Raw genomic sequence first — 27,918 nt, forward strand, 5'->3', positions numbered from 1 at the left:
AAAGGCTCCTGGAGCTCTGGCAGCCTCGGGGCTGTGCCCATTCCCTGGGGAGCTTTTCCAGGGCTTATTCCACCCTCTGGGGGAAGAGCCTTTCCCTGATCTGAAGCCTGAGCCTGCCTGAACCTGTGTTATCCCAGAAGTCCCAAGATTGCAGCAGGACTGAGATACCTCTGTGTGCTCGCACATGGGTCTGGAAACAGTTGTAATACTTGTATTTCTTCCCACATATTCCACACTCGTAAGACCCTGAAAAACAAGAGAGAGAAGCTCACATCACCATGAGGGATCAGGAGAAACAGCCTCCCTGCACACTGGTCCATAAACTCCGGGCAAAGGGTTGCGCTTTGCAGCAAAGTAATTTTTGGAAGGTTCATGAAGATAAATGCAGGAAATCACTATCTCAGACACTATTCTTTCCTTCAGCCTCTTTAATCTCTTTAAGATTCCTTGGCTTATTACCCTGAACTTACATTTTCAGTGTATCTTTTTAACTTTGCTAACGTGAAAGGGCCAGTCCCAAAATAGCCTGACTTATAATTTTATAATAATGACTAATGTTTCCTATGGACAGAAATAACCTTGAATTACTTTTCAATAAGTTCCTAGTAGCTGGGAAAAAATCCTTTTCAACTGAAAAAAGAAGGCAATATGTTATCCCAAGGCCAGGAGTTTTCAAAATTTCTCAAGAAATGCAGAATGTACAAATTTCCCAAGAAACCCACAGAGATTTGGTAAATATCCACCCAGAGGAAACCAAATAGATACAAATAGAACTTTTGTCCTTTTTAAGGAAAAGCACATGACCACAGTAGTCCCTCTTCTCAATTTGTGTCTCTAATTCCAGAAAACACACATCTGCAAACAGTCATTTGAAATGAAACCAGAGGAACAGAGCTGGGAGAGCCATTGGTAATGATGAAGTTATGCCATGAATTTAGACTCTTCTGTTATGGAACAGGCAGATAGAAATTTCCTTAGATTTGTTACTTGAGTTGATTCAATCTCTTTTTTTTTCTACTTCACTTTGTTGCACAGGCTATAAATTCACATTCCAGGCTCTTATTTTCAGAATGCACTGCACTTCTAAGCTATCCACCAGAGCTGTGGAACTAGGATCCCCTTGGTGCTCTTTGAGAGGGTGAGAGCATCACTTGACTGAAGAAGAGGTTGGAGAGAAAAGGGCTGAATTAATTTGATGTGAAAGCAGAATTTCATTTCCTGGTACCTTTCCTCGCACAACCTTGAAACAATCTTTTCCTGACCATGCCAAACTGCCAAACTCAGGGAGCAGGCACAAATGAGAACAAAACCACTGCCACACATCCAGATAAACATCCCCAAACAGCATTTCACAGCAATACTCACCTGGAGCTACTCAAAGGAACAAACCCAGGGCGCTGTCTGAACACACTATGCCCACGGTCCTTTTTTCCCTTCCCATGTCTCATGCTTACAGCCTGGGAAGAAAACACCTCCCTTCAGAGTGTCAGAGCCCTGAATTCCCTGCCTCTCACTGGTAGCACCACCTGGGGCTGTCTCCTGAGCTGGGGAAGCTCCTTTGTCACTGATGCTGAAAGAGGCCATTCGCCACAGTCTGATACACCAGAGTACCCAGCTGAAAAAACACCCACATATCCTGATAGCACAGGCACTTGGCTGTGTCTGATCTGCTCCAGAGCATTTTTATTATCACAGCTCACTGTATTTTATAGAGATACACATCTGTGGGACAGTCACCACCTGTGGTCACTGCACACAGGCTGCCTGAGTGAAACCTGGGATATCACCAGGTCAGGAGTGTTTGCCAGCCCTCATTCCCATGCTCAAGGACTGATTATTTTCACCACCAGCCTCCCAATTCTTTTCTGAAAACTCTTGGAGCTGGAGCCCCAAAGCAGCAGATGAGAGCACTCACCATTCTCTGGGCCTGCAAAGAGGAGCCCTGAGCACAGCTGAGGTTCAGCTGAAGCAACAGCACGAGGGGACTGATGCCCACCCACATCCCAACAGTGCTGGCTGCACACAGAGCACTGGGAAGAACTGAAATGAGTCCAGAGTTCATCACAGGGCTGGAGCCCCTCTGCCCTGGAGCCAGGCTGGGAGAGTTCATCTGGAGAAAAGAAAGTTCCAGGAGACCTGGGCTTCCAGAGCCTAAAGAGGCTCCAGGAGAGCTGGAAAGGGAACAGGGACTAAGGATGAAGGGACAGGACACAGGGAATGGCTTCCCACTGCCCCAGGGCAGGGCTGGATGGGAGATTGGGCAGGAATTGTTCCCTGGCAGGGTGGGCAGGCCCTGGCACAGGGTGCCCAGAGCAGCTGTGGCTGCCCCTGGATCCCTGGAATGGACATTGGGGCTTGGAGCAGCCTGGGACAGTGGGAGGTGTCCCTGCCCACGGCAGGTCCATTCCAGCCCAAAGCATTCTGTCATTCTATGAGTTGGTGCAAACACAGTGAGGGGCTCTAGGCTGATTTTCCCTCCCCATTTTTATTGTATTTCCTCTACTTCCTCTGGAGACAATCTGGCACATAAATGTACTGGCTGTGCAGAAGTCCTCCAGGAAGGTCAGCTGTCCAGGGAACTGTGCAGTGCTTTCTTCTGCACTGGGAACCTGGGCAGGGGCTGCAGCCCCTCATGCAGGGGCTGTGCTGGACACCAGGGGCAGGAGCTGAGTGTCCCAGGCCAGGGCTTTTGTGCAGGTGTCCTGAAGCTGCCAGGGCTCAAGCAGAACCCAGGGAAGGTTGGAGTCAGCTTTGAGGGGGACACCTGCACTCACCCTCTGCCCACGGGTGCCCCAGGAGCACAGGGAGCTGGGGAGGGTGTGAGGGAGATGTGTCACAGACCTGAGGCAGAGACACAGCTCAGCAGCCACAGCTGTGTGCTCAGCTCACGTTAGAGAAAGGAGAGGTGACTTCCACAAAAAATGTGCTGTTAGAGTGGAGGGAAGGAGAAGTGGAGGAAGGACATCACTGTGTGTTAAGGCCTTGCAGAGGACATGCCCACGTGGCCCTGGACACCAGCAGAGGTCATTGTCCACTCAGGGTGTGTCATGCAGGTCACAGCAGGAGGGGAGGTGGGGAAGGTTCGGGGTTAGTTGGTGCACTCAGTCAGGCCAGGCTTTTCCTGAGCCTCACAGCTGAAATCTGGGCAATGCACCCATTGCTTCCAGAGCTTCCTTTGCTCCCTGAGCCCTGGTTAGACTTTCACACCCTTCCATCACATACCGGACGTGTATCTCAATGCATGGTCAAAAATCCAGGTCCCTGAATATCGATTTCGTGTATATCCAACGGGAGAGCCACGTTCCACTGCTTTTCCATCTAAATTGTGCAAAAAGAAATCAGAAAAAAGCCCTTAAAGTGGATGCATTTCCAAGGAATAATGATGGCTGAAGCCTATTAAAAATTTCCAAGACCCATGTGTCCCTGTGGCTTCCTGACAAGATGTCAGAAGTCTCACAGAATTTCTTAAGGCTCCTGCAGTAGTGTTTTACCTCACCAGGGAGAAGCCAAAGTGCTCTTGAATTTCATATGCTGAGCAGCTCAGCAAGTGAAACATCAGCACCATGGCATGAACCCAGTGTGTGCATGGGAGATGGACAGAGAGGCTCAGAGCAGAAGGGTTCTCTCTTCACTCTGTCTCAGAAACATTTCTGATTTAACGCATTACTTGAAAACTCCTCTCCAAAATGTTCCTCCAGAATCTTAAAGCACCAGATTGAGAGCTTAAGGAGTCTTGGATCAAACTTCTCCTGATCAGCTCACAGGTAACTCAGTCCTCTAGGACACAAATACTGACCCGAAGCAATTCCCAACAGGAGGAAGTGATGACATCTAACAGACTCCCCCTCTTTCTCCCGAATTACAACCAAGTGCCCTTTGCTTTTCCCCTCCTCTCCTCTCCAGACAGCTCATGGTGGGGCCTGTGTGCCTCCCTGCCCTGACAAGTGTCCATGTGCTGGGGCTCTTCAAGTGCCCCTGGCCTGAGCTCAGCACAAGAATCTTGCCAGAAGAAAGAAGAGAAGAGGAGGAAATGTGGCACCTCTGGGCTGTGCAGGGCAGGAACTCCCACCCCAGGGGTGGGACACCCGGGGAACTCTGGGGTTCCAGGTGGGTCAGGGGGGAGCAGGGGATCCACAGCAGCTGCAAACAGGAGCCAGGAGAGAGCCAACCTCTCCATTGGCTTCCTCTGCTTGGGATGCCAGAGGGGGATCCCACAGGATTGAAAGACTTTTGTGGAAAAGCGGCTGAAAGGAAAATGGTCAAAACCCACAAAAAGCTCTTTGTCTTGGGGACTGTGGCCACTTGTCCCCAACCATCCCACCCAGTACAGCCCCTTCCAGCCCCCACAGGGTTTGGGATGCTCCACAGGGATGGAGGCAGAGTCTGGAGGAGTCCAAAGTGCCAGGAGAGAGGAGCTGGTGCAAGCAAACAGGAGGCAAAAGACACATGGCCTGGTTTGATGTAAACACTGCAAGGGAATAGCAGCAACTGAGCTGGGAATCCCTGTTATAAATTGCTCCAAGTAACAACTAAAAATATAAATAGAGCAGATGTGTGACTCAGAAAAGAGACGTAAATCTTGCAATGTGCATTTCAGCCGAGCCCCAAGGCTGAGCCCTGCAGAAAAGCTGTCACTTGGAACCACATGTGCCTGAGCCTTCAGCACCATAGTCCTGGCTCAGACACATCCCCCGTTTAACCAACTGTCCCCAGCACATCCTGAGAGGAGAAAGGCTGGGGAACAGCAATTCCACACACAGGAGAGGGGTTCAGTCACTCCTGATTCACCACTTCATCAGATTGCTATAAAAATAACCATTTTTGACACCTACAGTCTCAGATTTCCCCGTGAAGGTGAATAAAATCCTAGCAAAGCCTTGCCTGTCTGCATGAAGTGATTGAGATACAGGGCTCCCAGATCCCAGGGCAAGGAAAGCTCCTGGAAGTGCTGGGCAGCAGCAGCAGAGTCACAAAGCCTTTGCTCCAGAGGCAGGAGGCACCAGCAGCATCAGCAGGTCACACTTTCAGGCAGCTGGAATGGCCAGTGAGGAGCTGGAATGGCCAGTGGAGCACACGGGGCACATTCCTGGTGTGAGTTACCCTGGGATGGGCACAGTGCCTGTGTGTGATTTCCACGAGGGGACAGAGGGGACAGAGCTCAGCAAACACAAGGAGCTGATCTCTGGGCACCGTGGGCTGTGCACACGGAGCACAGGAGCTGTGGCCAAACAGGAGTTACTCAAAGCCACCTCCCCAAACACAGGGGTCACGTCAATGGCAGACAGGGTTCTGCTCACAAAGGAATTGGCACCAACCCCATCACCTCCAGACCAAACTGCCTTTAGAGAAGCCCAGGCTTTACAATGACCAGTCAATGGGTGTTTCACTGGAAAAGGCCCTTCCAGGCAGATGCTCTCCAGTTTATATGGCTTTAACCACTACTTGTAACTGGTCAGTGAATCTGTCCCTGTCCCTACAGTGCCCATACATTGTGAGTGTCCCCTCACACCAGTCTGTCCCCAGTGCTCCCCATGGGGACAACACAGAACCACAGAACCATGGAACAGCCCGAACTGAAGGGACCCACAGGGATCATTGATCCAGCCCCTGTCCCTGCCCAGAGCCCCCAACAATCCCCCCCTGGGCACCCCTGGCAGTGCTGTCCAAAGGCTCCTGGAGCTCTGTGCCCATTCCCTGGGGAGCCTGGGCAGTGCCAGCACCTCTGGGGGAAGAGCCTTGCCCTCATCTCCAGCCTGAGCCTGCCCTGGCTGAGCTCCAGCCATTCCCTGGCTCCTGTCCCTGTCCCAGAGCAGAGATCAGAGCCCATCCTCACTGCACAGCAATGAGCCAAGCTCAGCTGGAAACCACCATTGCCAGAGGACACCAATTGCACAGCAGCTGCTGCTGCCCAGCCAGGAGCTGTGGGGGAACAGAGTCCTGCAGGGCAAACCCCAACCTGCAGATGCTTTCACCAAGGGCTGGTGGCTGTGGCTGGAGGAGAAGCTCCCATTGCTGCCCATCAGCCATAGACAGTTCCACCTCTCCCTCCCAGGGCTCTGGGGATGCTTTTCAGCTTTGCCCATGTAATCAAGAGCTGCAGAGGCACAAAAACTCTGAAAGTACAGAGAGTATTTCTTCCAAACTGTAAAATCTTTATGTCAGAAATAGCTGTGGACTTCTTAGGCTTTCCCTAGACCTGCACAGACAGCACTGACCTCCCGCCCTGCTGTTCTTAGTGGCTGCTCTGTGGTGGAAAGGAGGACAGGGAGAACAACGATGCTTCTGAGACAATCACCAGCTGAGGACATCTCCCAGGTTTCTTTCCATCAGTGTGGACAATGATCAACAAAACCTGGGAGAAAATCCAACATCAATTCCTCTTTTCTGCCCCCCTGCAGGACAAACCAACCCCAACTGCAATTCTGGGCAGCTCAAATCAGCTTCCTCCTGAGTCCCTTAAAGGAAACCTGGTCCAACTGCTTTTCCTTCTTTTTATTAGCAAGTGCCTTTGGATCTCAGGCACACTGCAGGGACCTGCTCCGGTCCAGGGACTACAGAGGCAGTGCAGGAGTGGTGCCTTGCCAGGTTCCTGCAGGAGGCCAGCCCCTTTCCCTGGAGCAGGAGGAGAGGACAGTTTGATGTTCACAGAAAAAAGAAAAAGCTGTTTCTCATCACAGTGGGAGGTGGGGTGGGGACAGGAACACCACAGGGCAGTCCAGAGTCAAAAGTATTCCCACAACTGACTGGTGACTGAAGTGATCAGGAAAACAAACAGCAACCTGTAAAACCTGCTCTTGAGCTCAGACTTTTACAGAAACCATCCACATTTCTCGAGCAACTTTCCTCAAAAAACATCTCAGCTGTTTTTCAAGTTTTCCTTTCCAAGTTCCTCATCTGTGTCAAACACACCCCCAGCCCTGGGTTCACCAGGTACTGACTGAAGTGACTGATGGGCAAGTCCCTGAACGTGCCAAAAAAAGATGAGGAGCTTTTTCTTCCCAATCTTGGCTGAGCCTTTAGGGGCGACCAGATGCAAACAGACACACAAGGTCAATAATCCTGAGCCAGGACCCCAAGAATGATGTTCACCCTGGCTCTGGGCCCTGCAGCAGAGCTGAGTGTCCAGGCACAGCTCTCCAGAGCCTCATCCCCACACCCAAAGGAGGAGTGCCCCGAGCCTCACCGAGCGTCTGCTGGTTGCGCACGCCGCCGATGACCACGCAGATCTCCGCAGGCACGTCCCCAGGCCCATCTTTGATGCTCTTCTTGGAATCTTTGGTGTCTTCCTGCCAGATCACCTCCTCAATGTAGTCATCTGGTACCTCTGTCTTCACTTTCACCTCAGTCATCATTCCAGCCTCTTCACTGGGGGAGGAACGAGAGGTCACTGAGTCGGAGCCCTCGGGTTTCGGGCTCCGCGGGCTCCTCTTCAAACACTCCCTGAAGGGGAAAAGAGAGTACAGAATGTGAATCCTCAATGCCAAGTGTTCGTTTTGTCATCACCAGGACCTAATTCAAGGTACTCTGGTTTATGCAGGTTTATTTAAAAGAAGCATATTAATGTGTGTCTGCCATATGTGATAAGTAATTAAAATTCAACGAGACAAAAGCAATAGAATTATTTGCTGGTAATGAAAATAACCTTCATCATCACAAACAACAGCAGTACTCATAAACACACTGGACCCCTAAAGGAGAGCACAGAACTTGCCCTGGTTGCCAGCAGGCCACAGGCCCAGCTCCAGCAGTTCTGACTGCAGGTATTTTACCAACACTAGTCCATATTTACATATTCCCCTGTGGCCCTTGAGGACATGGGCCACTGGTGGGCCTGGCACTGTTGAATTAACTTTGACTTGATGCTCTTCAAGATCTTTTCCAACCTAAACAATCCTATGATCCCCTGACATTTTTAATTTGGAGCTATCTCCACCCTCCATCGCATCCTCTCTTTTATCCCTTCAAGCAACCTGACATCCCCTGGTATCCAGAGGCTTTATTGAACATACACGGGGCTGATCAAAGGGGATCATCTGCAGGATTAGGATATTTAGGGAGAAGACCATGTAATGGACAGATACAACTATTGGGGATGACAGGGAAAGGGGGAAAGGGAGAGGGTCCACTGTGCTCAGAAACAGGTTAGAAAATGGCATGTGTTTTCATCTGGGAATTTAGGAGAGAAAACAGTCTAAACAAATATTCAAAACCCTTTAAGAAAAGGAAACTGGACATCTCAAAGCTGTAAAACAACATCAACAGGTGCTGTGGTGGCAAAAGGCAAAGGGGGTGTGAGCCCACCAGACAAGGATGTGGGAATAAGCCAGTGGAGCTCCTTTAGTATCACTTTATGGACCCCAATTTTTCATACACTCCAACATGCAGTACAAAGATAAAATAACTGCTGGTTCAGTTTGTGCAGAAATCAGAACTAAACATATAATGGCTCAGACAACCCAGAAACAAAAACCATTCTGACATATTTAAAGTCATGTAAACACTGGGAACAGCCAAAGGTGTTTGAAAATGTTTTAGGCAGAAGTAACAAAACAAAATTAAAAATAGGCTGAACTTATGGATGATCATTAGGTCATGTAACAGTGACAGAAAAAAAAATCTCATTGCTAGGAACATCATAAATTCATCAGGGCAAAGTATGAATGACAGTGTTAGAGAAGCAGCACCTACAGTGGGTTCTGACACAGGTTAAGGAGCTCACAGAGGAACCAGGATCACTGGAGGGGAAAGTGTGGAGCTCCTGGGAGGGCAGGGATGAGGGGAGCAGGGGAACAGAGAGAACAATCCTCCAGTAATCACTGCCCAACCTCCCACACGGACATGGAGTCACTACTGCAAACTGGGTCAGGCACATTCTATTGCCAGAGATTTTATTATTCATCCCCTCATTCTCATTATGGGATGAAATGTACAATTAATAGCCCCTAAACAGAGAGAATTAGCCTTGACCTGCCTTCCCACTCATTTCCTGCCTTCTCACACACACTCCCCCATGCCGTGCTCCCAAAATCATACAAGGCTCTTACAAGTGAGAAAGATGGATGGAGACAGAGAGGGTGTGGTTGAGAACTGGACAGTTTTTATGGTAATATTATTGGCTGTGCCACAGGCCCATCAATCTCAGCCACCACGTTGTGGCTCAGCCCCTTTCCAAGGGGAAGGCAGGGAGTACAGAATACTCAGGGGTCAGAAAAGAGTGGGATTGATTGCAGATCAATCAAAGCCAGAAGGTGTGAAATGCAAAACACTGATAAAGGCAACAATAGGGCAGATGGGAAAATCTTTCCCTCCTCAGTGAAGACTGTGGAGGTTCCCACTGTGGGGCTGGGAGGTGGGAGCAGCAGTGAGAGCTCCGTTATCACAGCACAGAAACCTGGACCTGCCAGCCCTGGGCAAAGCAACAGGAAAATCCAGGCACGAGCCAAGTGATTTGGGATTAGGAGCTGACACCAGTGAGACTGAGGCTAGAGCTTTCTGCAGGGTTTATAAAAGGGGCAAAAATACAATGACTTTGTGATGATGCCCAGCTTTGCGTTGGTCACGTTCAAACACAAACCAAATCAGCAACTGCTGCGAGGCAAAGCTGCTCTCTGTGAACAGAGAGAGGCATTTCCACAGCACTCCTGGAAATCATGGTTGATGTGGGGCAGATTTATTCATGCTCTGGAATTAAATTTAACACCACTGTTGCTAAAATTATGGGTGGAGAGCAAAGACTGTGAACAGGACATTCCACCAGTGGGTCCCTCTCTCTGCCCAAGACCAGTGCCTGCAGCACATTTTGACAAGTCCAGGACTCTGGATGAACCCATGTAATGCTGCAACCACACAGAGCCATGCTCTGAGCTGAAGGACTGACCAAATTTTCAGTTCAGGTGCCTGAGATGGGACGAGGAGATCATTTTCTCCCTGTCTGAAGCTGCAGTGAAGCCACTCCCCATGAAGCAGACACAGCTTCATGTCCCAGAGGTGATCAGAAAAGCTGAAGGTGGTTCCAAAATGCAGCACTGAAATGGTTCAAGACTGGAAAAGACACTTTATGAGACTGAACTGCTCCAGTCTATTTCTCATGCCAGAAGGAAGACTGGAGGATGATTTGATTGCAGTGTATCATCATCTTCATGGGGAGAAAACACTGTCTTGCCTTAACTTGGCAGAGAAGAGTCGAGTGTAAGATCACTGCTGGAAGCTGGAACCAGCTGAAATGAGGCACGAAACATTAGCACAGATGGTGGTCCACTGGAAGAGCCACTTTCCAAAGGATGTGCTCAGGGAGAACAGATCCCACAGAGTTCTCAAACCCGGAGTGGTGTGTGTGGCTGGCCCAGGTCCCTGGGCTCAGCGCTGACAGGCACTGGCCACACTTGCTGGCCTGGAGCTGAGGAATATATAAATTATTAGACCAGACCACTGGACCCTCAGAACCTTTGCCCTTCATGCTCACTGACTTTGTGGATCCAGCTCTGCCAAGAAAGGAACTTCCCAGCTGGAATGTCTGCTCCTGGGTGGGACCTAACCCTGCAAACATTAACTGAAAGCAATTCATTGCCCCATATGCTCTAACTCTGAGCAGGTACTTGATGTGCAGAAGGACACAGCCCCAAATACTTCAGCAACTTTCTTCCATATGATTTCATGGCTCACAAGCCTCAAAAACAAGAGAAACCATAAAAACAGCAGCATTGACACTCCTGGGAGCAGGGCTGGGCTCTTCAAAAGCAATTCGGTGCCTTTAGCTGGGGCTGCACAACTTCGGAGAGGAGGAGGAGGAGGAGGGAGCAGTGGTGGAATCCAGCTCTCCCAGCCAGGAGAGAGCATCACTTTCTTGTGGTCCCCAACCAGGAGCAGTTCAGGCTTTTCTGAAGCTCAGCTGCTGATTGGGAATATATAAATGTTCCCAAGGGTGCAGGGGAGAGCTGGGCTCAGGGAATAATCCTCATGGGACAGCAGAGTTTGAAGATTCCTGGTTTGGCTGGGGATAGAGTACCAACATCCCAGAGCAAAATAGGAAGGAAAAGGAAGCTCCAGGAGTGAATTTTCAGTTCTGCCATTCCCAAGGCTCCAAGCAGGTCTCACGGGTTGGGGTGAGGGCACAGAGAGAAAAGGACTCAAAGCTCTTCAGGGGTTCAGGGAGTTCAGTATCAGTCCTGGGGGCTGGAGCAGAAGGATTCTCCAATGTCACAGAGACCTGCCCAAGCTGCCAGGACCCTGCAGGCCCTGCTGGGGACACACTGGGGCCAGTGATGGTCAGAGCCTCCACTTGGTGGAGACAGCAGCGCACAGGAGCCAGGGGACAACCTGCCAGGGTCACCTCCCACCACTGGCTCCCCAGCCACCCCCTCCTGGTGGCCCTGAGCTCAGTCCCAGCTTCATGCCAGCCCCATTCTGCATGAAACAATGCAGATTTAGTGTTCAGTGTGGCCTCCCAGGGCTCAGCTGCACCTCCCTCTGCAGCTCCAACCTGCATTTAAACATCCCTGGGCTGGTGTTCCCTGGGCAGAGGATATTCCTGGTGCTCCCTGGGCAGGGGATATTCCTGGTGTTCTCTGGGCAGGGGATATTCCTGGTGGATATTCCTGGTGTTCCCTGGGCAGGGGATATTCCTGGTGCTCCCTGGGCAGAGGATATTCCCAATGCTCCCTGGGCAGAGGATATTCCTGGTGGATATTCCTGGTGTTCCCTGGGCAGGGGATATTCCTGGTGTTCTCTGGGCAGGGGATATTCCTGGTGTTCTCTGGGCAGGGGATATTCCTGGTGGATATTCCTGGTGCTCCCTGGGCAGAGGATATTCCTGGTGGATATTCCTGGTGTTCCCTCGGCAGGGGATATTCCTGGTGGATATTCCTGGTGCTCCCTGGGCAGGGGATATTCCTAGTGTTCCTTGGGAAGAGGATATTCCTGGTGTTCCCTGGGCAGGGGATATTCCTGTTCTCCAAACACAGCCCTGCTTGCACAGACAGACACTGCTCAGAGCCATCAGGCCAGAGGAGCAGAGGGCACACTCAAACCCCACCTCCTTCCACAGGGGGGATCTAACTTCTCCTCCATGGCTTTGCCCTTTCCTGGGAAATACCAATCTCCTTCACCATTCCATGTCTTGTCTTTACTGAACTGTGGGCCCTGGCAATCCGAGAGGCTCTTCCTTGCTGAGCAGAGGAGGCAGAAGCCTTGGGATCACACAGTGCTCACCCTGAGCCTGCCTGCTCCTACAGGTGAGGTCCTGTTTCACTCCCCAGAACAGGCTCTGTGATTTCCAACATGAAAGAGGCAAACATTGCACTTGCATGTATCCCTGCTCTCACTAAGTAGGCCACACAGCCAATTACTGTAATACCAGCTCTGCCATCTCACAATGCTCATTTCAACATTGCTGCCTGCTTTGATCATCGCACTTTCATCTTCTGATGACGTTACGGCCACTTTCATGTCAGACACGAGTGTGTGAAGGCAGAAAGAAATTTCAGAAGGCCTTAATGAAGCCTCAGCATGGGGAACTGGAAAAGCAGGGGTAAAAAAGTGGGTTCCTGGGCCCATTTGGGAACAGATTCCTTGGGCTTCTTCGGCAGAGATTGATGATGCAGCACAACAACAGGGGCCAGAACAGCTCTGGGAGTGAAGCCTCAGCAGCATCAATTCAAGGAGCAACATGAGGGCAGTGCCAAGAGTCAAGGAGCAGAAGGGAAGGACAAAAAGGAAAGGCTGGGTGCTCACCCTGTGCACAGGGACATCCAGCAGCCCCTTCCAGCTGAGCTCCTGTGGCAGGAGGGGGTGAAGGCTGCAGTGTGGAGCTGCTCTGGTCTCTGCACATCCCTGGCTGTGACTGATGAGCAAAGCAGCAAATGAGTGAAAGCAAACAGGGCCCGTCAGCTGCTGCAGCCACAAGGAACTCGTGCTTTGCAGTTTGCTGTTTCTGATCTGGAGTAGCATCCTCATAAATAATGAAAGTGACTAAAAGCTACTTAAAAAACACACACTCCTCCCTTCTGAAAGAATGAGAAAAAAAGAAACCCAATTATAAAAGGACATTTCTCCCAGCTAGGAATAATTTGTCATGTAATTCTCTGAAGACAGCAACAGAAACATGCGTGCTCCGTGCTCCCTTTGAGTCATCTGTGATTGCACATGTACTCAGATGGCTCCTAATGAGGCTATTTTTACAGCACACATCCTGCTGAGTTTTTGGGGAGGGGCAGAGTGAGATCAGTGAAGTGTCAGCCTTCAACATCAGCTCCTCGAAAGGAGAGGAAAAGGCAACACACGTGGAGGAGGATGTAGCACTCTGAACCAACACCTGTGAACTCTCCTGCCCCAGCAGTGAATGTGGAGCATCTTTTGGTTTTTTTCTAAACAACACTCAAGCTGGAAAACCCAGAGATCATTAATGCCTTGGTGATACATCAGTGATGGCCACAGGGTCTGCACAAGCTGGTCTGGTGGAAGCTGTCCCTGCTCAGGGCAGGGGCTGGAACAGGATGGGTCTCCAAGGTCCCCCCAACCCAACCCATTCTGGGATTCCATGGTGACAACTCCTTGGCAGAGCACAGGGTTGTTGCCCTAATTTTTCTTACTTTCAAGTGTTTGAATCTTCGTAGCATGATTCTCACAGAGCTTGATTTAAACTATATGTATTTTTTTTTAATTATCTTGTGTTTGCATAGTTCTTCTCCAAGAGGAGAACTATGATTAATAGTCAGAATGACCAATTAAGTCCATGAGGTCACAACCTTCTTGACCAATCCTTTGCCTTCTGTATAAAGTGTATATAAGTTGATGGAGTCAGAAAAATAAAGAAGCTTTCCATGTGTGACCTGCTGCTGCCTGCTGCCCTCTGTTTGGGTTCACACCCACCACAATTGGTGTCCCCTCCATATGAGGTGGACACACATCTTTGGGATGACCCAACTTGTCCTCTGGAAACCAATGTGCAGTTGGCTCATCCCAGGCTAAATCAAAAGGCCCCAGCTGCCAGAAAGCAAAAGAAGCAAAAAATTGAAACTGGGCTCAATGGACAGATGTCTGCCATGGAAACATGGAACCAGAAGGTTCCTGTCATGACTGGAGCTATGGGAAGTGGAATAGACAGAACAGATGTAAATGAACTCTCATTTCACATGGAGATGGTGAAAGCAGAGATGAGAAAAAGAAGCCTGGAAGTTGAAAATCTGCTTGTGTGATAAATCAGCTGTGGTGGCCTTCCCAGCCCTCCCAATGGCTCCCATCTGCTTCCTGGGGCAGCCCAGGGGGAGGTGGAGAACATCAGGGAGCAGAGGAACTGCCTGGTGTCCTCCACTGGGGATATCTCCTGCAGACATCACCAGACAAGATTTTTCAAGTGCTGGGTTAAAAGAGAGAAAAGCAGGAGCTGTTTTCCCAGTGTTAGAATGGAGCTCTTGGCTCTTCGGCTCCAGCCCCAGCTTGAGATGTTCCCTCACACCCTGAAAGTCCAAGACACCACCCCACACTCCTGTGTCAGTGTCCAGAGCTGTTCCCCTCCAATGGACTCAACCCTCCATCCTTGTCACAGCTCCCAGAGTTTCTGCCAAAGCCCCTGTGCAGCCTGAGCCTGGATCCTTCAGACAGGATGTCCTGGTGTCCACCACCCCATCCTGGGTTCCTCCTCTAAGGGATTATTTTATTGCTGCCTCTGGACATTTGCTGAAAAAAAAGATTCTCTTACTGGGATTCTCCCCTCCACAGGAGAAAACCCTCTTTATTCTGTCAAATGAAGCAAAGCAAATTCTTCCTTAATATACACTGTGTGCACACTGAAATATCCCTTCTGATCCTTGACTCCTTCCATTTGTCCACATTCCAGAGCATGGAGAGCCAAGCAGGATATCCAGGTGTGTCACCAGCATTCCGGGTGACACAAACAATGGCACCACATGCTGGTCCATAGGACTGAACCCCTAATTTCCATGGGGTTCATGGTCATCTGTGTTCCACCAGGAGGTTTCAGTTCTCTTCCCAACCTTCTGCAATGCCACTGTGAATTCCCAAAGTGTGCATTCAGCTTTTGAAAGGTTACAGAAAAACCTGCTCTCTCCTGTCCTGATGTTATTTCAGGGGATGGGAACTCCCTCCTCCAGCAGCAGTGCAGGAGAGAAGACTTGCTGAAGAAGAGAAAAAAAAAAAGCAAAAGCTGATCAGAACTTCTGGGCATTTTCCACTTCAAACCTCAGGATTCAAAGACTTAAGGTCCCTGCAGGTCCCAAGAGCTCCTGTAGTCTCTGTGCTGGTTTTTTCCACGTATCCTTGTGCTTGGCTGGGATTCTTCACAAGCTGCTGGTTCCCTCTTTGCCTGACCAAGGATGGTCCCTCCTACTCTGACCAAGGATGATGCTGCAGCTCCTGGAGGCTCTGAGGCCCCCAGGGGACATCAAACAAACTGGGCACAGAAGAAAATCCTCGAGGCAGAAGCAGCAGACCAAACTCTGCCCTTATCTGGGACACATTTACACCCTCTGCTTTCTCCCTCCAAAACAAACTGAAATCAGAACACGAGGCCAGATCCTTCTGCAGGCAGAAGTGAGACAGTAGCTGCCCTTCAGGTTTTCCTGGAAAAAATTCGCTCAATAAATACCAATATTATTGAGGAGTTCATAAATTTCAAGGACATGGAAGTTTTGTAGAAAAGGAGATGCCTCAGGGAGGTTCAGCCCCTGCTTTTGAGGGCAGCCAGCTTGTGAAAACAGAAGTAACAACTTTCAAAAACCCCCAAATACATAATGCAGCACTCGGTGGTGTGTGTGTGGTGTCAGTGCTAAAATCTAGAGAAAACAAACAAACAAAGCAGAAATACTTAATTTTTTTTTCCAGCTATCTGGGTCTAGTAAAACACACAGAACCTTTCCTGAGAGCAAACTCTGCTTCAGGAAGTCCAGGAGGAATTTAATCGAGGAATTTAATTCCTCAAGGGACACTCGGCAGCCCCAAATCCTTGGGAGAAGGTAAACTCCAGGACCAATCAGCCTTGCCTCTCCTCTGCAAATTAAACATTAAAATACAAACCAGAACAATAGTCAAGAGCCACAAAGAATTCCTAAGGTATTAGCAAAACAAATTCCCTTCAGTCCTTATTAGGAATATCTTGAGGATGGTTTGAAGAGGAAAGTCTAACCAAATAATAATAATAAAAAAATTTGGCTTATCCAACAAAAAAACAACTGTGCACTCTTTGCCAAAAGCAAAAGAATTCAGTCAGATAAAAAAAAAAATGCGACACGCAAATGATGCAGGTTAAAAACTGAATTTAAGATGATAATGGAATCGCTGCCAGCGTCTTTAAATTTTCAAGCGTGGAAATGTCAACAGAGACAAAGAAATTCAGGGGAAAAAAACCAAAGAGAATAGATTAAGGATTTATTTATATCAGTGAAAGAGCTCTGTGTTCTTTGACTAAGAAATGAGTGAGAGGATGAGAAGTGAAATGGCCACACGTCTCCAAGGAGAGAGGGGGTGACCCCAGGATTTCCTGAGGCTTTAGAGCTGCCCCATCTCGGTGTTTTGTGCCTCCAGAAAAGGATGTTTCTCCACCTCACACCATCCAAAGCTCTCCAGGAGTTTGGCACTGGGCAAACTGGTGTGGTTTACACAGAAAATACTCCCATCCCTCGGAGCTGGGATGTGTCTGAGCGCTGCCATCTCCTTGTGTGTGGATATTTCACCTTCTTTTGGGTTTCAAGGAAACCTTTTTGGGTTCCCCACAGCTTCTGTGCTGGTTATGGTACAGAACTGAACTATCCCCTGCTCTCAAACTGCCCAGAGGACATTTTTGGGAGATTTTGTGCTGGTTGGTTGGTTTGTTTCTTTTTGAAGATGGCTGGTGAGAGCCCTTCAGCAGGCACCAAGGCTTATTTAATTCCTTGCCTAATTAGTAAGAGTTTTCTCTTTTTTTCTGATGCAGAATGAGTCAGAAGCGTTTTTTCTTGGCACTCTGGGACTGAAAATTCCCACAGGTTGCCTCTTAAAGAAAGGGGAGACAATTCAAATAATTTTGCTTCCTGGAAATACCCAGTCCTAGGCTTGTCCTTCCACAGAGTGTAGAGTCCTCTCCTGAGGAGCTTCAGAGGACACAAACTCAGAAATTGTCCTTTCCCAGTGCTGGGGACATGGTGAGCTGGGAGAAGAGCTGGTGCCATCCCAGGGCACTCCCTTGGGTGGCAGGAGCTGCTGGGGAGGAGCTGCATGTCCACAGAGGATGGAGCAATGAACGTGAGGAAGGTGCCACCAGGGAGGCTGGAGAAAGGTGAACTGAGAAAAAGCAAAGTGTTTCTCAACAGCTTCTTCCTCCCAGGGCTGCCCAGGGAATGGTCCCAGCCCCAAGAGCTCCAGGAGTGTCTGGACACCACTCCCAGGGTGCCCAGGGTGGGATTGTTGGGGGGTCTGTGCAGGGCCAGGAGCTGGACTCTGATCCTGGTGGATCCTTCCAGCTCAGGGATTCTGTGATTCCATGAGAGTCAGATCTCCTGTGGCACAGGCTGAAACACCGAGACCCCTGAGGCACCACAGTTTGGTCTGGAATACCTGGGAAAAAACTGCACCAAGGCAGAGCTGGGACACCCAAAGCCCACCCTGGGCACTCCTGGGCCAGCACCCAGAGCCTTGTGCTGGACCCTCACCCCCCTGAGCCCTTCTGGGAGCTGCAGCCCTGAGTGAGAGCCAGCCCTGCCCTGCCCTGCCCTGCCCTGGCAGCAGCTCCCAGCCCCAGGCCTGGGTCTCCCCTGCTCCACAGGCACAGCTGTGCTGAGCTGGGCCCCCGGCTGGTGACAGCCCTGCTGCTGATGGGGCTGAGCTTCCAGCTGGCTCCATTCCCTCTGCAAACAGATGCAGCTCCTATGGCAGGGGCTGATTTATTCAGCAGGAGTCTCGCACATTAAGTGTAGTTAAGTCTGAAAACAAATCTAATGGCTTTAAAATAAATAGCCAACAGAGGACTCGGAACTGAAATTCCTCCTTTCCTTCTGACACCCGCCATAGAAACAATAATAATTATATAAAACTGTGTCTAACACACCACTACACAAGGCTCTGGTGACCAAGAAAAGCACACGCTGCTTGTCAGACCTAATTGCACATTTGGTTTTTCAATTATTTCTTGTGAGGATGCAGAGCCCACCATCTGAACGCTGACATTAATTACTGGGAAGTTGTTAGTGCTCCAAGAGTCTTCTGGAGACTCCCAGTGCTGCTCCCACAGTGCCCTCCCATCCCACCAGCCCCCTGGGACACTCCAGCCCTCTGGGACACCCATCATGAGCAGAAGAGGCTTCAGGAGAAGTGTCAAGAAAGTCTCCAGTGGAACCAACCCCCTGCCATGTGCTCACCCACAGGATGGGGCCAGACCATCTCCAGTACTGGGGCCTCCAATAGAACACCAGGAGCTGCTGGAGAGAGTCCAGAGGAGGCCACAGAACTGCTCTGAGGGATGGAGCTCCTCTGCTCCAGAGCCAGGCTGGGAGAGCTGGGGGGGGCTCACCTGGAGAAGAAAAAGCTCCAGGGAGAGCTCAGAGCCCCTGGCAGGGCATAAAGGGACTCCAGGAGAGCTGGGGAGGGACTGGGGACAAGGGATGGAGGGACAGGACACAGGGAATGGCTTTGGGAAAGGCTGGATGGGAGATTGGGCAGGAATTGTTCCCTGGCAGGGTGGGGAGGCCCTGGCACAGGGTGCCCAGAGCAGCTGTGGCTGCCCCTGGATCCCTGGGATGGACATTGGGGCTTGGGGCAGCCTGGGACAGTGGGAGGTGTCCTGGGACAGTGGGAGGTGTCCCTGCCATGGCTGGGGTGGGACTGGATGAGCTTTAAGATCCCTCCCACCCCAAACCAGTCTGGGTTCTGTGAACCCACCCCCTGTCTCTGTGTTCCAGCTGAGTCCCCTCCCAGCCCCTCTGAGCACCCAACTCCTGGTGTCACCCTCCCATCTCATCACTGCCCATCATGCAGCAAAACATCCTGCCTTTTATTGCCTTTTAATTTGCTGCTTTTTAATTTTGTTGACTGTCTCTTTTTTCCTTGCAAAAAGGAAGAAAGAAGCCTCTGATCTACCTTTTCTGGAGTGTTCAAAAACACGCACAGCTTTGTCAGGTTGTCTCTGAGTTGTCATCTCCCCCAAGGCAAGCAGCCATCTCTCTTCTGGCTGCCTTCAGGGAAGGGGGAATTTTTTTTTTGTGTTCTGAAAAATTCTCTTCACCTTTTAAAATCTCCCATTACTGAGCACTCAGTGAGGTGCAAAGAGCACAGAGGAGTTAATGGGGGAGGAGAATATGGTGAGTGCTCTCACCCTCACCCCTGTTCTTCCAAAGGCAGCAAAAGGCCTCTGGAGCTGGGGCTGGTGGGGTCACAAACCCCTGGCCCTTCTGAGCTTTCAGTGTTTGCTTGAAACAGAATAAAATCAATTCACTGCAGTTAAAAAAAAAAGGAAAAATAGGATTGACCCAATACTAGAGTCAGCACCTTAGACCGAGGCTGCTGCTGTGAAAAAAAATACTGCAGGAAGATAAAATCCAGGCAACTATACTTTGATTATATTATATTATATTATATTAATTACATTACACTACATTATATTATACTATATTTTATTATGCTATATTATTTTGGCTTATATTTTTTACTGATCTAAATTAATTGTTAAAAGCTTCCTCGATAGTTTGCAATTAGTGAGGGCTGCAAGCAGCAAAACATCCATTTTGTTTCTCCATCCACTGATGACCTCACAGATTCAGTCAGAGCCTCATCTCCACCTTCAATCACTGACAGAGCTTTCTTGAAATACCACATTTTGATTGTGTTTTATTATTTTTAAATGGACTTGGTCATTCTCTTTTCTGTGGCCATGTTTTGTTCAGTCAGGCAGATGATAAAGGAGGATTTCTACAAGGGAAAAAGCCATGACCAGCCTCACACTCCTCTGGACACACAAAGGAACAGGGAACACAGAGGGAAGTTCTCCCACCTGGCCAGGAGCTCCATCCCTGCCCTGGGAAGGACCATCAGTCACTCCTGGGAGGATGTTCAGCCACAGGGGAACCCCAGGGAGGTGACATGGACACCCCAAAGGTGACATGGACACCCCAAAGGGGACATGGACACCCCAAATGCAAGGTGGACACCCCAAAGGTGACATGAACAGTCCAAAGGTGACATGGACACTCCAAAGGTGACATGGACACTCCAAATGCAAGGTGGACACCCCAAAGGTGACGTGGACAGTCCAAAGGTGACATGGACACCCCAAAGGTGATGTGGACACTCCAAAGGTGACATGGACACTCCAAAGGTGACATGGACACCCCAAAGGTGATGTGGACACTCCAAAGGTGACATGGACACCCCAAAGGTGACATGGACACCCCAAAGGTCAGCTCCCACATGGAGAATACATTTGCCCTCCAGTGAGAGCTGAGTTGAAGTTTGGAATAAATAATCCATGGGAAGGAAGGGATGCCTGGCTTCTCTCCCCTTGCTCCTCAGCCTGAAGTTTCATTCCAACATTTCCTTCAGGCTCATTCCCAGTGTCCTGGGAAATAGCAAAACACTGCTGGACCCAGATGAGCCATCCCCAAAGTGAGACAGAGAAGTTGTCCCCCTCTGCCCAGCTCAGGGGCACCCCAGGCATGTTCAATGCCAGGCAGAGCCAACTGGACAGAACAGTGCCAGGAATTTGAGAATTTCATCCTGAAATCCACTGGCAGAGCTGGGGCACTGGGCAGGGACCAGCACTGGTGGGAACATTGCACCCAGCAAGGGCTCTGCACCATCAGCAGTGGGAGAACATCAGTTTTATCTAAGTTTTATTTAAGGAATAAAACTTTCACAGTGTTTTCCAGGCCCTGGAGGGGACAGGAGGCCACAGCCCAGGGCAGAGCCACCCCAGCATGTCCCTGTCCAGAGTGGGAGCAGCAGAGACACCCCTCAGTGGGGTCATCACAGGGGGCTGGGCTGGTGGGACACTCTGTCCCCCCCTTCTGAAGGACAGAAGGGTCTGCACAGCCCAAGAGCCTCAACCTGGAGGCACTCAGCTGGAACTCCACACACAAATCACTTCTGCTTTCAGTGCCCAAGGCCAAGATGAGGCCAGATCCCACATCCCTCTCCCCAAACAGACACTGGGCTCTGAGAGCTCCCTCCCCTCCCTCCTGTGCAGCCACCCCATGTCCAGGCTGTCCCTGTCCAGAGTGGGAGCAGCAGAGACACCTCGCAGTGGGGTCACACAGGGGGCTGGGCTGGTGGGACACTCTGTCCCCTCCTCCTGAAGGACAGAAGGGTCTGCACAGCCCAAGAGCCTCACCCTGCTCACAAACCACCTCTGCTTTCAGTCCCCAAGGCCAGGATGAGGCCAGATCTCACATCCCTCTCCCCAAACAGACACTGGGCTCTGAGAGCTCCCTCCCCTCCCTCCTGTGCAGCCAGCCCATGTCCAGGCTGGAGAACACCCCTGAGCAGGGCTGTCCCCACCCAGCACATCCCACCTGGGCCAGCAGCCCAGCCCAGCCCAGCCCAGCCCAGCCCAGCCCAGCCCTACCTGCTGGAAGAGCTCCTCCTCCCACTGCTGCTGCTCCCGTCGGCCTGGGGGGATCAAAACAAAACAAAATAACTGGTGAGGTTCAGGAGGACAAGGCTGCAGAAGGTTCTCCAGGAGCTCCACAAGCCCCAAGCCCTGCTGCTCACTCCCCAACAACCCAATTTTCAAGCCAAAATCCCTTGGATGCCAAACCACCCCAAGGATTGTCCAAATGTCCCAATGTCCATGTCCATTGTCCCAATGTCCATGTGGGAATGGCCCTGCTCCCCTCATTAGTGCCCTAATTAGTGCCCTAATTAGCCCCTGCAGGGCTGAGCAGGGACACTCTCCCCTGGCTCTCTGATGAGGAGCCTTCCTTGGAAAGAACAATATTATTCCAATCCCAGAAATTTTTTATTTCTGAATTTGTGCAAATACAAGTTAAAAGATATTAGCTGCATTTCACATTTTGTGCAAATGGCAGAAACAGGCAATTCGTGTGCAGCAGGATGGGGGCCAGCCAACGATTTCGATAAAATAAACCCTTTTTTAATTTAAATGCTAATGCACTGAATTAAAATTTAATAACTGAGGAAATTGAAAAGCCGAGCAGGAATATTGGAAATAAATCCAAGCAGAAACAGCTGAAATTAAAAATTCTAGAGAGTGGGAGGATAGCAGCTAAGCTGTCTTATATGATTACATTTTTTTTTTCTTTTTTTTTTTTTTTTCCAGAATGAAGGGGGGAAGGAAAAAAAAAAAATCCTATCTTTGGCTGGCTGTAGGGCAGTAAATCGAGAGTGCTGTGATTTATTGCTCAATTTTCCTGAGGGAAAAAGGCTTTCTTTCATGCTGAAATATTTCATAAATTTCAAGCCAGCATAAATTCTTAATTTAAAAGTTATGGAGGTCACATTTAGTGCACTGGTGCAATTCTGAAATCTTAAAGGAATAGCGACCAAAAATAAAAAAAAAAAATTGCAATTTTGATTTTTATTTTTTTTAATTTTTCACGTAAAATTTTCTTCAAAAGGATTGTCCAAGTCACACAAAGCAGAAACACAACCTGCCTTTTGAAGGGATACAAAATCCACTGGAAATTAAGAGATAAAAATCTAACTCGATTACAAAAAGGTAATTTTTTAAATTACGATTATTATTATTATTATTATTGTGAGCCACTTGAGGAATTTCTGTTAATTTTTTTCCTCCTCTCCATTGCCTGGGAAAAGGCAGAAGGGAGGAGCTGACAATGTAATTGCTTCTGTTAGATCTCCAATCTTTTGTGAGCACTGATATGTTCATTTGTTATACAGCTGTTCAGCTACAGAAAGGATGTCAGAGCACCCATAATTCAAAGCAATCAATCAAAAATTAATGATTTGTCATGCTTACACAATGGGAAAAAGAAAAAAAAAAAAGGAAAAAAAAAAAAAAAAAAAAAAAGAAAAAAAAATAGCTTTATGGGTTCCTGCAACTGGTAGATTGCTCAAAGCTTGGGGGCATTTTCTACAAGATTAGATTTGTGCAGGGAAATGGGGGAAAAGGAGATTTAATATAGAGCCAGGACAGAATTCTGGGGTGCTGAGGTGGGAACCTCACAATTCCTCTCTGGAAAAAGAGTTTTGTTCACAACCCAAGAGCCACATCTTGGAGCACAGGGAGCTCCTGCCATGAGAATTCCATGGGAAATCATCATGGAGCCAGGGAATAGCCTGAGCTGGAGGATGCTCTGAGCCATGAGGGTGATGGAATCCACCCCCTGGCCCTGCACAGACACCCAAACAATCCCCAGGATGGGGAAGTTTCCTTATTTTGAAAGAAAAATATGAGGAAAAAAATAAAGGAACCACGACAGGTAAGGGCTCTAATCTCAATGGTTTCACAGCCAGGAGTGATCCTGGGGATGATCCATTAGACAGAAACACCGAGCTGAGCCTCAATGAGATCAGATCCAGCTGTTTGAAATGTTTCTGGATGATGAAATAAACAAATCCACAGAATCCCAGACTGGTTTGGATGGGAAGGGACCTTAAATCCCATCCTGTCCCACCCCAGCCATGGCAGGGACACCTCCCACTGTCCCAGGGTCACCTCCCACTGTCCCAGGGTCACCCCCCACTGTCCCAGGGTCACCCCCCACTGTCCCAGGGTCACCTCCCACTGTCCCAGGGTCACTCCCACTGTCCCAGGGTCACCTCCCACTGTCCCAGGCTGCTCCAAGCCCCAATGTCCATTCCAGGGATCCAGGGGCAGCCACAGCTGCTCTGGGAATTCCATCCCAGTCAGGAATTCCTGCCCAATCTCCCATCCAGCCCTGCCCAAAGCCATTCCCTGTGTCCTGTCCCTCCAGCCCTTGTCCCCAGTCCCTCTCCAGCTCTCCTGGAGCCCCTTTATGCCCTGCCAGGGGCTCTGAGCTCTCCCTGGAGCTTTTTCCTCTCCAGGTGGACATTCCCAACTCTCTCAGCCTGTTCATTCCAAAATAAAATCCATTTAAACTAAAACATTCCGTCCAAATTCTAAAAAGTGGCTAAAAGAGAGAACTAAAATAGCAGGAGGAAGGGGAAAAGTGAAAGGCTGGAAATCACCAGAATGGGCCAAAATTGGGTCAGGGGCAGCTCCCAACAAAGTCACATCTCTGTGGAAGGGAACAGGAATCTCCTGCACTCTCATTTACCCAAATTATTGATTTTGGTCATTTCCTAATTTCTAATTGAAAAAAGAGAGGAGCAGAATTTGAATTTGCAGATGTGAGGTGCTGGAATAGGCTGGAGAATGTCACACAATCTGCCCCATAAAATCATTTATAATTCAAAATGTTGTTCCCTAAAGTTGCTTCTCTAAATATTGGGTGCATTTAGGATGGTTTTGTTTAACTAATTCTAATAAATAGCCTTTAAGTGAAACTGCACACAAGCAGAATGTGGTTTCGGGCCATATGCTCCTCAAATCGAGCTGTAAGCAAAAAAAAGTAAATGGTGATAAATAAGAAATGTATCAGTCAACATCTTCTAACAGGGTAAAAAAAAAAAAAAAACAGGAGACCAAGCAGATGTAGAAGTGACCTGAGAAATCCATGTTTATCAAGGGGGTTACATTATATCAGGGAAAAAGCCCAACATTTTAACAGTTACAGCAAAACAAAACAAAAAAAAAAACCTAAAAGCAATAAAAATGTGAAATGAGATTTCAGACGATTTAAGCCCAGCCTTCCTGCCTGATCTCTTAAATTCTGATTAGAGACAATTATTCAAATAACTGGGATTTGCATCCAGGCTCCATCAGCCCCATGGATGGGATGGGGGCACTGGGAACCCCCAGAGCTCTGCCCAGCCCTGCCCGGGGGAAAAGGGGTTAAACCCAGGGATTTAGGGATTTATTTATTTATTCAGACACTGCCACCTCCTGTGATTTGCCTCTGAACCCCATCCCAAAGGAGACATCCCTAATTCTGCCTGGAGGAGCAGACCCTGCTCTCCCCAGCACCTTCCCTCTCTATTCTTGTTCACCTGAGGGGAAAAAAACCAGAAAAATAACCCAAATCCCCACTTTGCTGCCCCCAAACCCCTTCCCAAAGACAGCTGAGTCACACAAACCACGCATTCAATATTGGAGCACCCAGCGTGGAAAATTTCACCCCAAAATAATTCAAATTTGGCCAAGGGAGAAGCAACTGAAAACAGGAATGTGCCATAAAAATAACTGCAGGCCTGCTACCTGTGCTCTCTGGGGTTATTGACTTCAGAGCCACAGAAAATGCAGGAAGTGCTTTATTTATTTTTTTTTTTCTTTTCTTTAAACAAAGGGCAAGACACTGGCAGTTCCCTATTTAATTTTTATTAAACAGGAGGGGGGAAAAGCAGCAGAACAGCTCCAAAACATCTGCAGAGCACGAGGACCCATAAATGTGCCCCTTTTTAATCTGGATTTTTGTAGGAGGAAGCAAAAAATCCAGATTAAAAAGGGGTTTAAAAAAAAAAATCCAACAGAGAGGATGCTGAGGAGCCCCAAGGGTGGATTTGGAGAGAAGGAAGCAAAGCTGGATCCAAGCAGAGCTTTTGACATTCCCAGGGATGTGATTCCACTCCTGCCCTGGGCAGCCCTTCTCATGCCTGATCCTCCTTTTCATGAGGATTTTGTTTCCCTAATATCAAAAGATCATTTATTTCTAAATATCAAATATTTTTTCTAAATACCATTTTTTTTTCTACACCTTCCCTGGTGCATTTTAAGGCTGTTTCCTCTGGTTCATCCAGGCATCCCCTGCATGAAGGACAGAGATCTCCCCTGCCTGCGGCTCATCCCCTCCTCATCCTTTGCCTTTGCCAATACAAAAGGGATGAATTTTCAGAATTTTCCACTTGGGAACAAGAGAGTTCTTGGGGCTGGAGGAATGCACCGCCTATTTCCTCAGCTGGAGCTTCTCCCCTCAAGAAACAACCAAAATATTAATAATAATAAAAAAAATATTTGCAAGGAGGAAATGGGAGCTCTCCCTGAGGCATCTGCTCAGTCCCAGAGGGAGGGTTCCCCAACCCCAAAAATCCGCTGTGGGGTCTGCAAACCCCCCTGGACATGGGGCAACACCCAGGGTGGGGATGCTGGTGGCCAGGGGCCATCCCTGAGTGACCAGTGACCACCAGGGGCCATCCCTGAGTGACCAGTGACCACCAGGGGCCATCCCTGAGTGACCAGTGACCACCAGGGGCCACCCCTGAGTGACCAGTGACCACCCCTGGGCTCCAGGGGCCACCCCTGAGTGACCAGTGATCACCCCTGAGTGACCAGTGACCACAGCTGGGTCCAGCACAGCTCTAGACAATCCCTGAGTGACCAGTGACCACCCCTGGGCTCCAGGGGCCACCCCTGAGTGACCAGTGATCACCCCTGAGTGACCAGTGACCACCCCTGGGCTCCAGGAACCATCCCTGAGTGACCAGTGACCACCAGGGACAATCCCTGAGTGACCAGTGACCACCAGGGGCCATCCCTGAGTGACCAGTGACCACCAGGGACCATCCCTGAGTGACCAGTGACCACACCTGGGCTCCAGCACAGCCCCAGGACCATCCCCGAGTGACCAGTGACCACCAGGGGCCACCCCTGAGTGACCAGTGACCACCAGGGGCCATCCCTGAGTGACCAGTGACCACCAGGGGCCACCCCTGAGTGACCAGTGACCACCAGGGACAATCCCTGAGTGACCAGTGGCCACCCCAGTGCCAGAGGAAGGTGCTCCTCTCTCCTGGCCATGCCCAGTGTTGACATTCCCAGCCCAGTTCCCCCCTGGGAAGGCCCAGGGGTGGCTGTGCCCTGCAGGGACATGCCCTGTCCCCTGTGGTGACACAGGACACCCCAGTGGTGGCTGCCAGGGGACAGAGGGGGCCCAGCAGTGCCCACATGGTGCCTCTCTGACCTTTTGTCCCTGGGGAGGGTCTGAGCAGACCAAACTCCTCAAGGTCACTGAGCATCCACCTCACCCCTGTGAGCACCTTTACCACACACAAATCAACAGCTCGAGATGGGAGCTGAGCCTGGAATGAACCAGAGCAGCTCCTGGATGGGAACATCAGCCCAGCTTGGCCAGGGCCCCTCCTGTGGATGTCACAAGGGGGACACAAGTCCTGGGGGGCCAGGGGACACCCCAGTGACCAGCACCTGGGCAGGGTCACCCAGCACCTCCACCTGGAGCTCTGGGCTCCATCATCCCCTGTCCAGCCACCCCAGGTCCCCAGTCCTTCCTGCAGTGCCACCATCCCTGTTTTAATTATCCCTGGGGATCATTAACAGCTGCCAAGGTTCTTCTCTGCTCCCACACTCTGGGAAGCCACAAGGTGCCCCCAATCACTAATTAATGACAAACACTAATGACAAACACAATGAGGGGGTGGATCAGGTCAGTTGTGAGCTCAGGGTTCTCCTGGAGATGCCAAAATGGGAAAAGATGGGAATGATCTTCTCTGCTCTGGCTGTGACACTTCAAACTCAGTCCAGGGGGTCTTGCTCTGTTGATTTCTGTTCTCTTTGTATTGGCAGGAGAATTATTTTCCTTTAAAATATTCCTCTTTTTTTTTTTTTTTTTTTTTTTTTTTGGTGTGGTTGTTTGGGTTTTTTTTGCTTGTTTTGTTTTTTGTTTGTTTGGTTTTTGGGTTTTGGTTTTGGTGTTTTTGTTTTTGTGGGGGTTTTTTTGTTGTTTTTTTGGGATTTTTGGGTTTGTTTGTTTTGGGTTTTTTTTTGGGGGGGTGGTTTTGGTTTATTTTGGTTTTGGTTTTGCAAACTGGGTTCCCTCAGGCTTCTCTCCTCCCCCCAGAATCTGGTCTGGGACACAACAAGTTGCACCATGGAGGTTAAAACTATAGGTAGGTAAACAATAAAAATAACTAAAAATAATAATAATA

The 27,918-nt window shown here is 49.5% G+C and overlaps 1 protein-coding gene across 15 annotated transcripts in view; it reads right to left on the bottom strand.

Annotated features, from left to right (window-relative positions):
- Positions 1-27,918, bottom strand: part of ZNF618 (zinc finger protein 618) — a 124,868-nt gene that overhangs the window by 48,213 nt on the left and 48,737 nt on the right. For 9 of the 15 annotated variants that reach the window (XM_083876145.1, XM_083876147.1, XM_083876143.1 and 6 more), the window contains exons 2-5: positions 21,542-21,585; positions 7,184-7,440; positions 3,223-3,318; positions 169-246 (exon numbers count right to left, since the gene is read on the bottom strand). In XM_083876145.1, coding sequence (XP_083732271.1) covers positions 169-246; positions 3,223-3,318; positions 7,184-7,440; positions 21,542-21,585 — 475 coding nt within the window. The remainder of the gene's footprint in view (positions 1-168; positions 247-3,222; positions 3,319-7,183; positions 7,441-21,541; positions 21,586-27,918) is intronic. The other 6 variants (XM_083876138.1, XM_083876137.1, XM_083876139.1 and 3 more) reach the window with 1 other exon arrangement.

This window comes from Zosterops lateralis (genome assembly GCF_965231275.1).
Source record: "Zosterops lateralis genome assembly, chromosome: 20".
NCBI lineage: Eukaryota > Metazoa > Chordata > Aves > Passeriformes > Zosteropidae > Zosterops > Zosterops lateralis.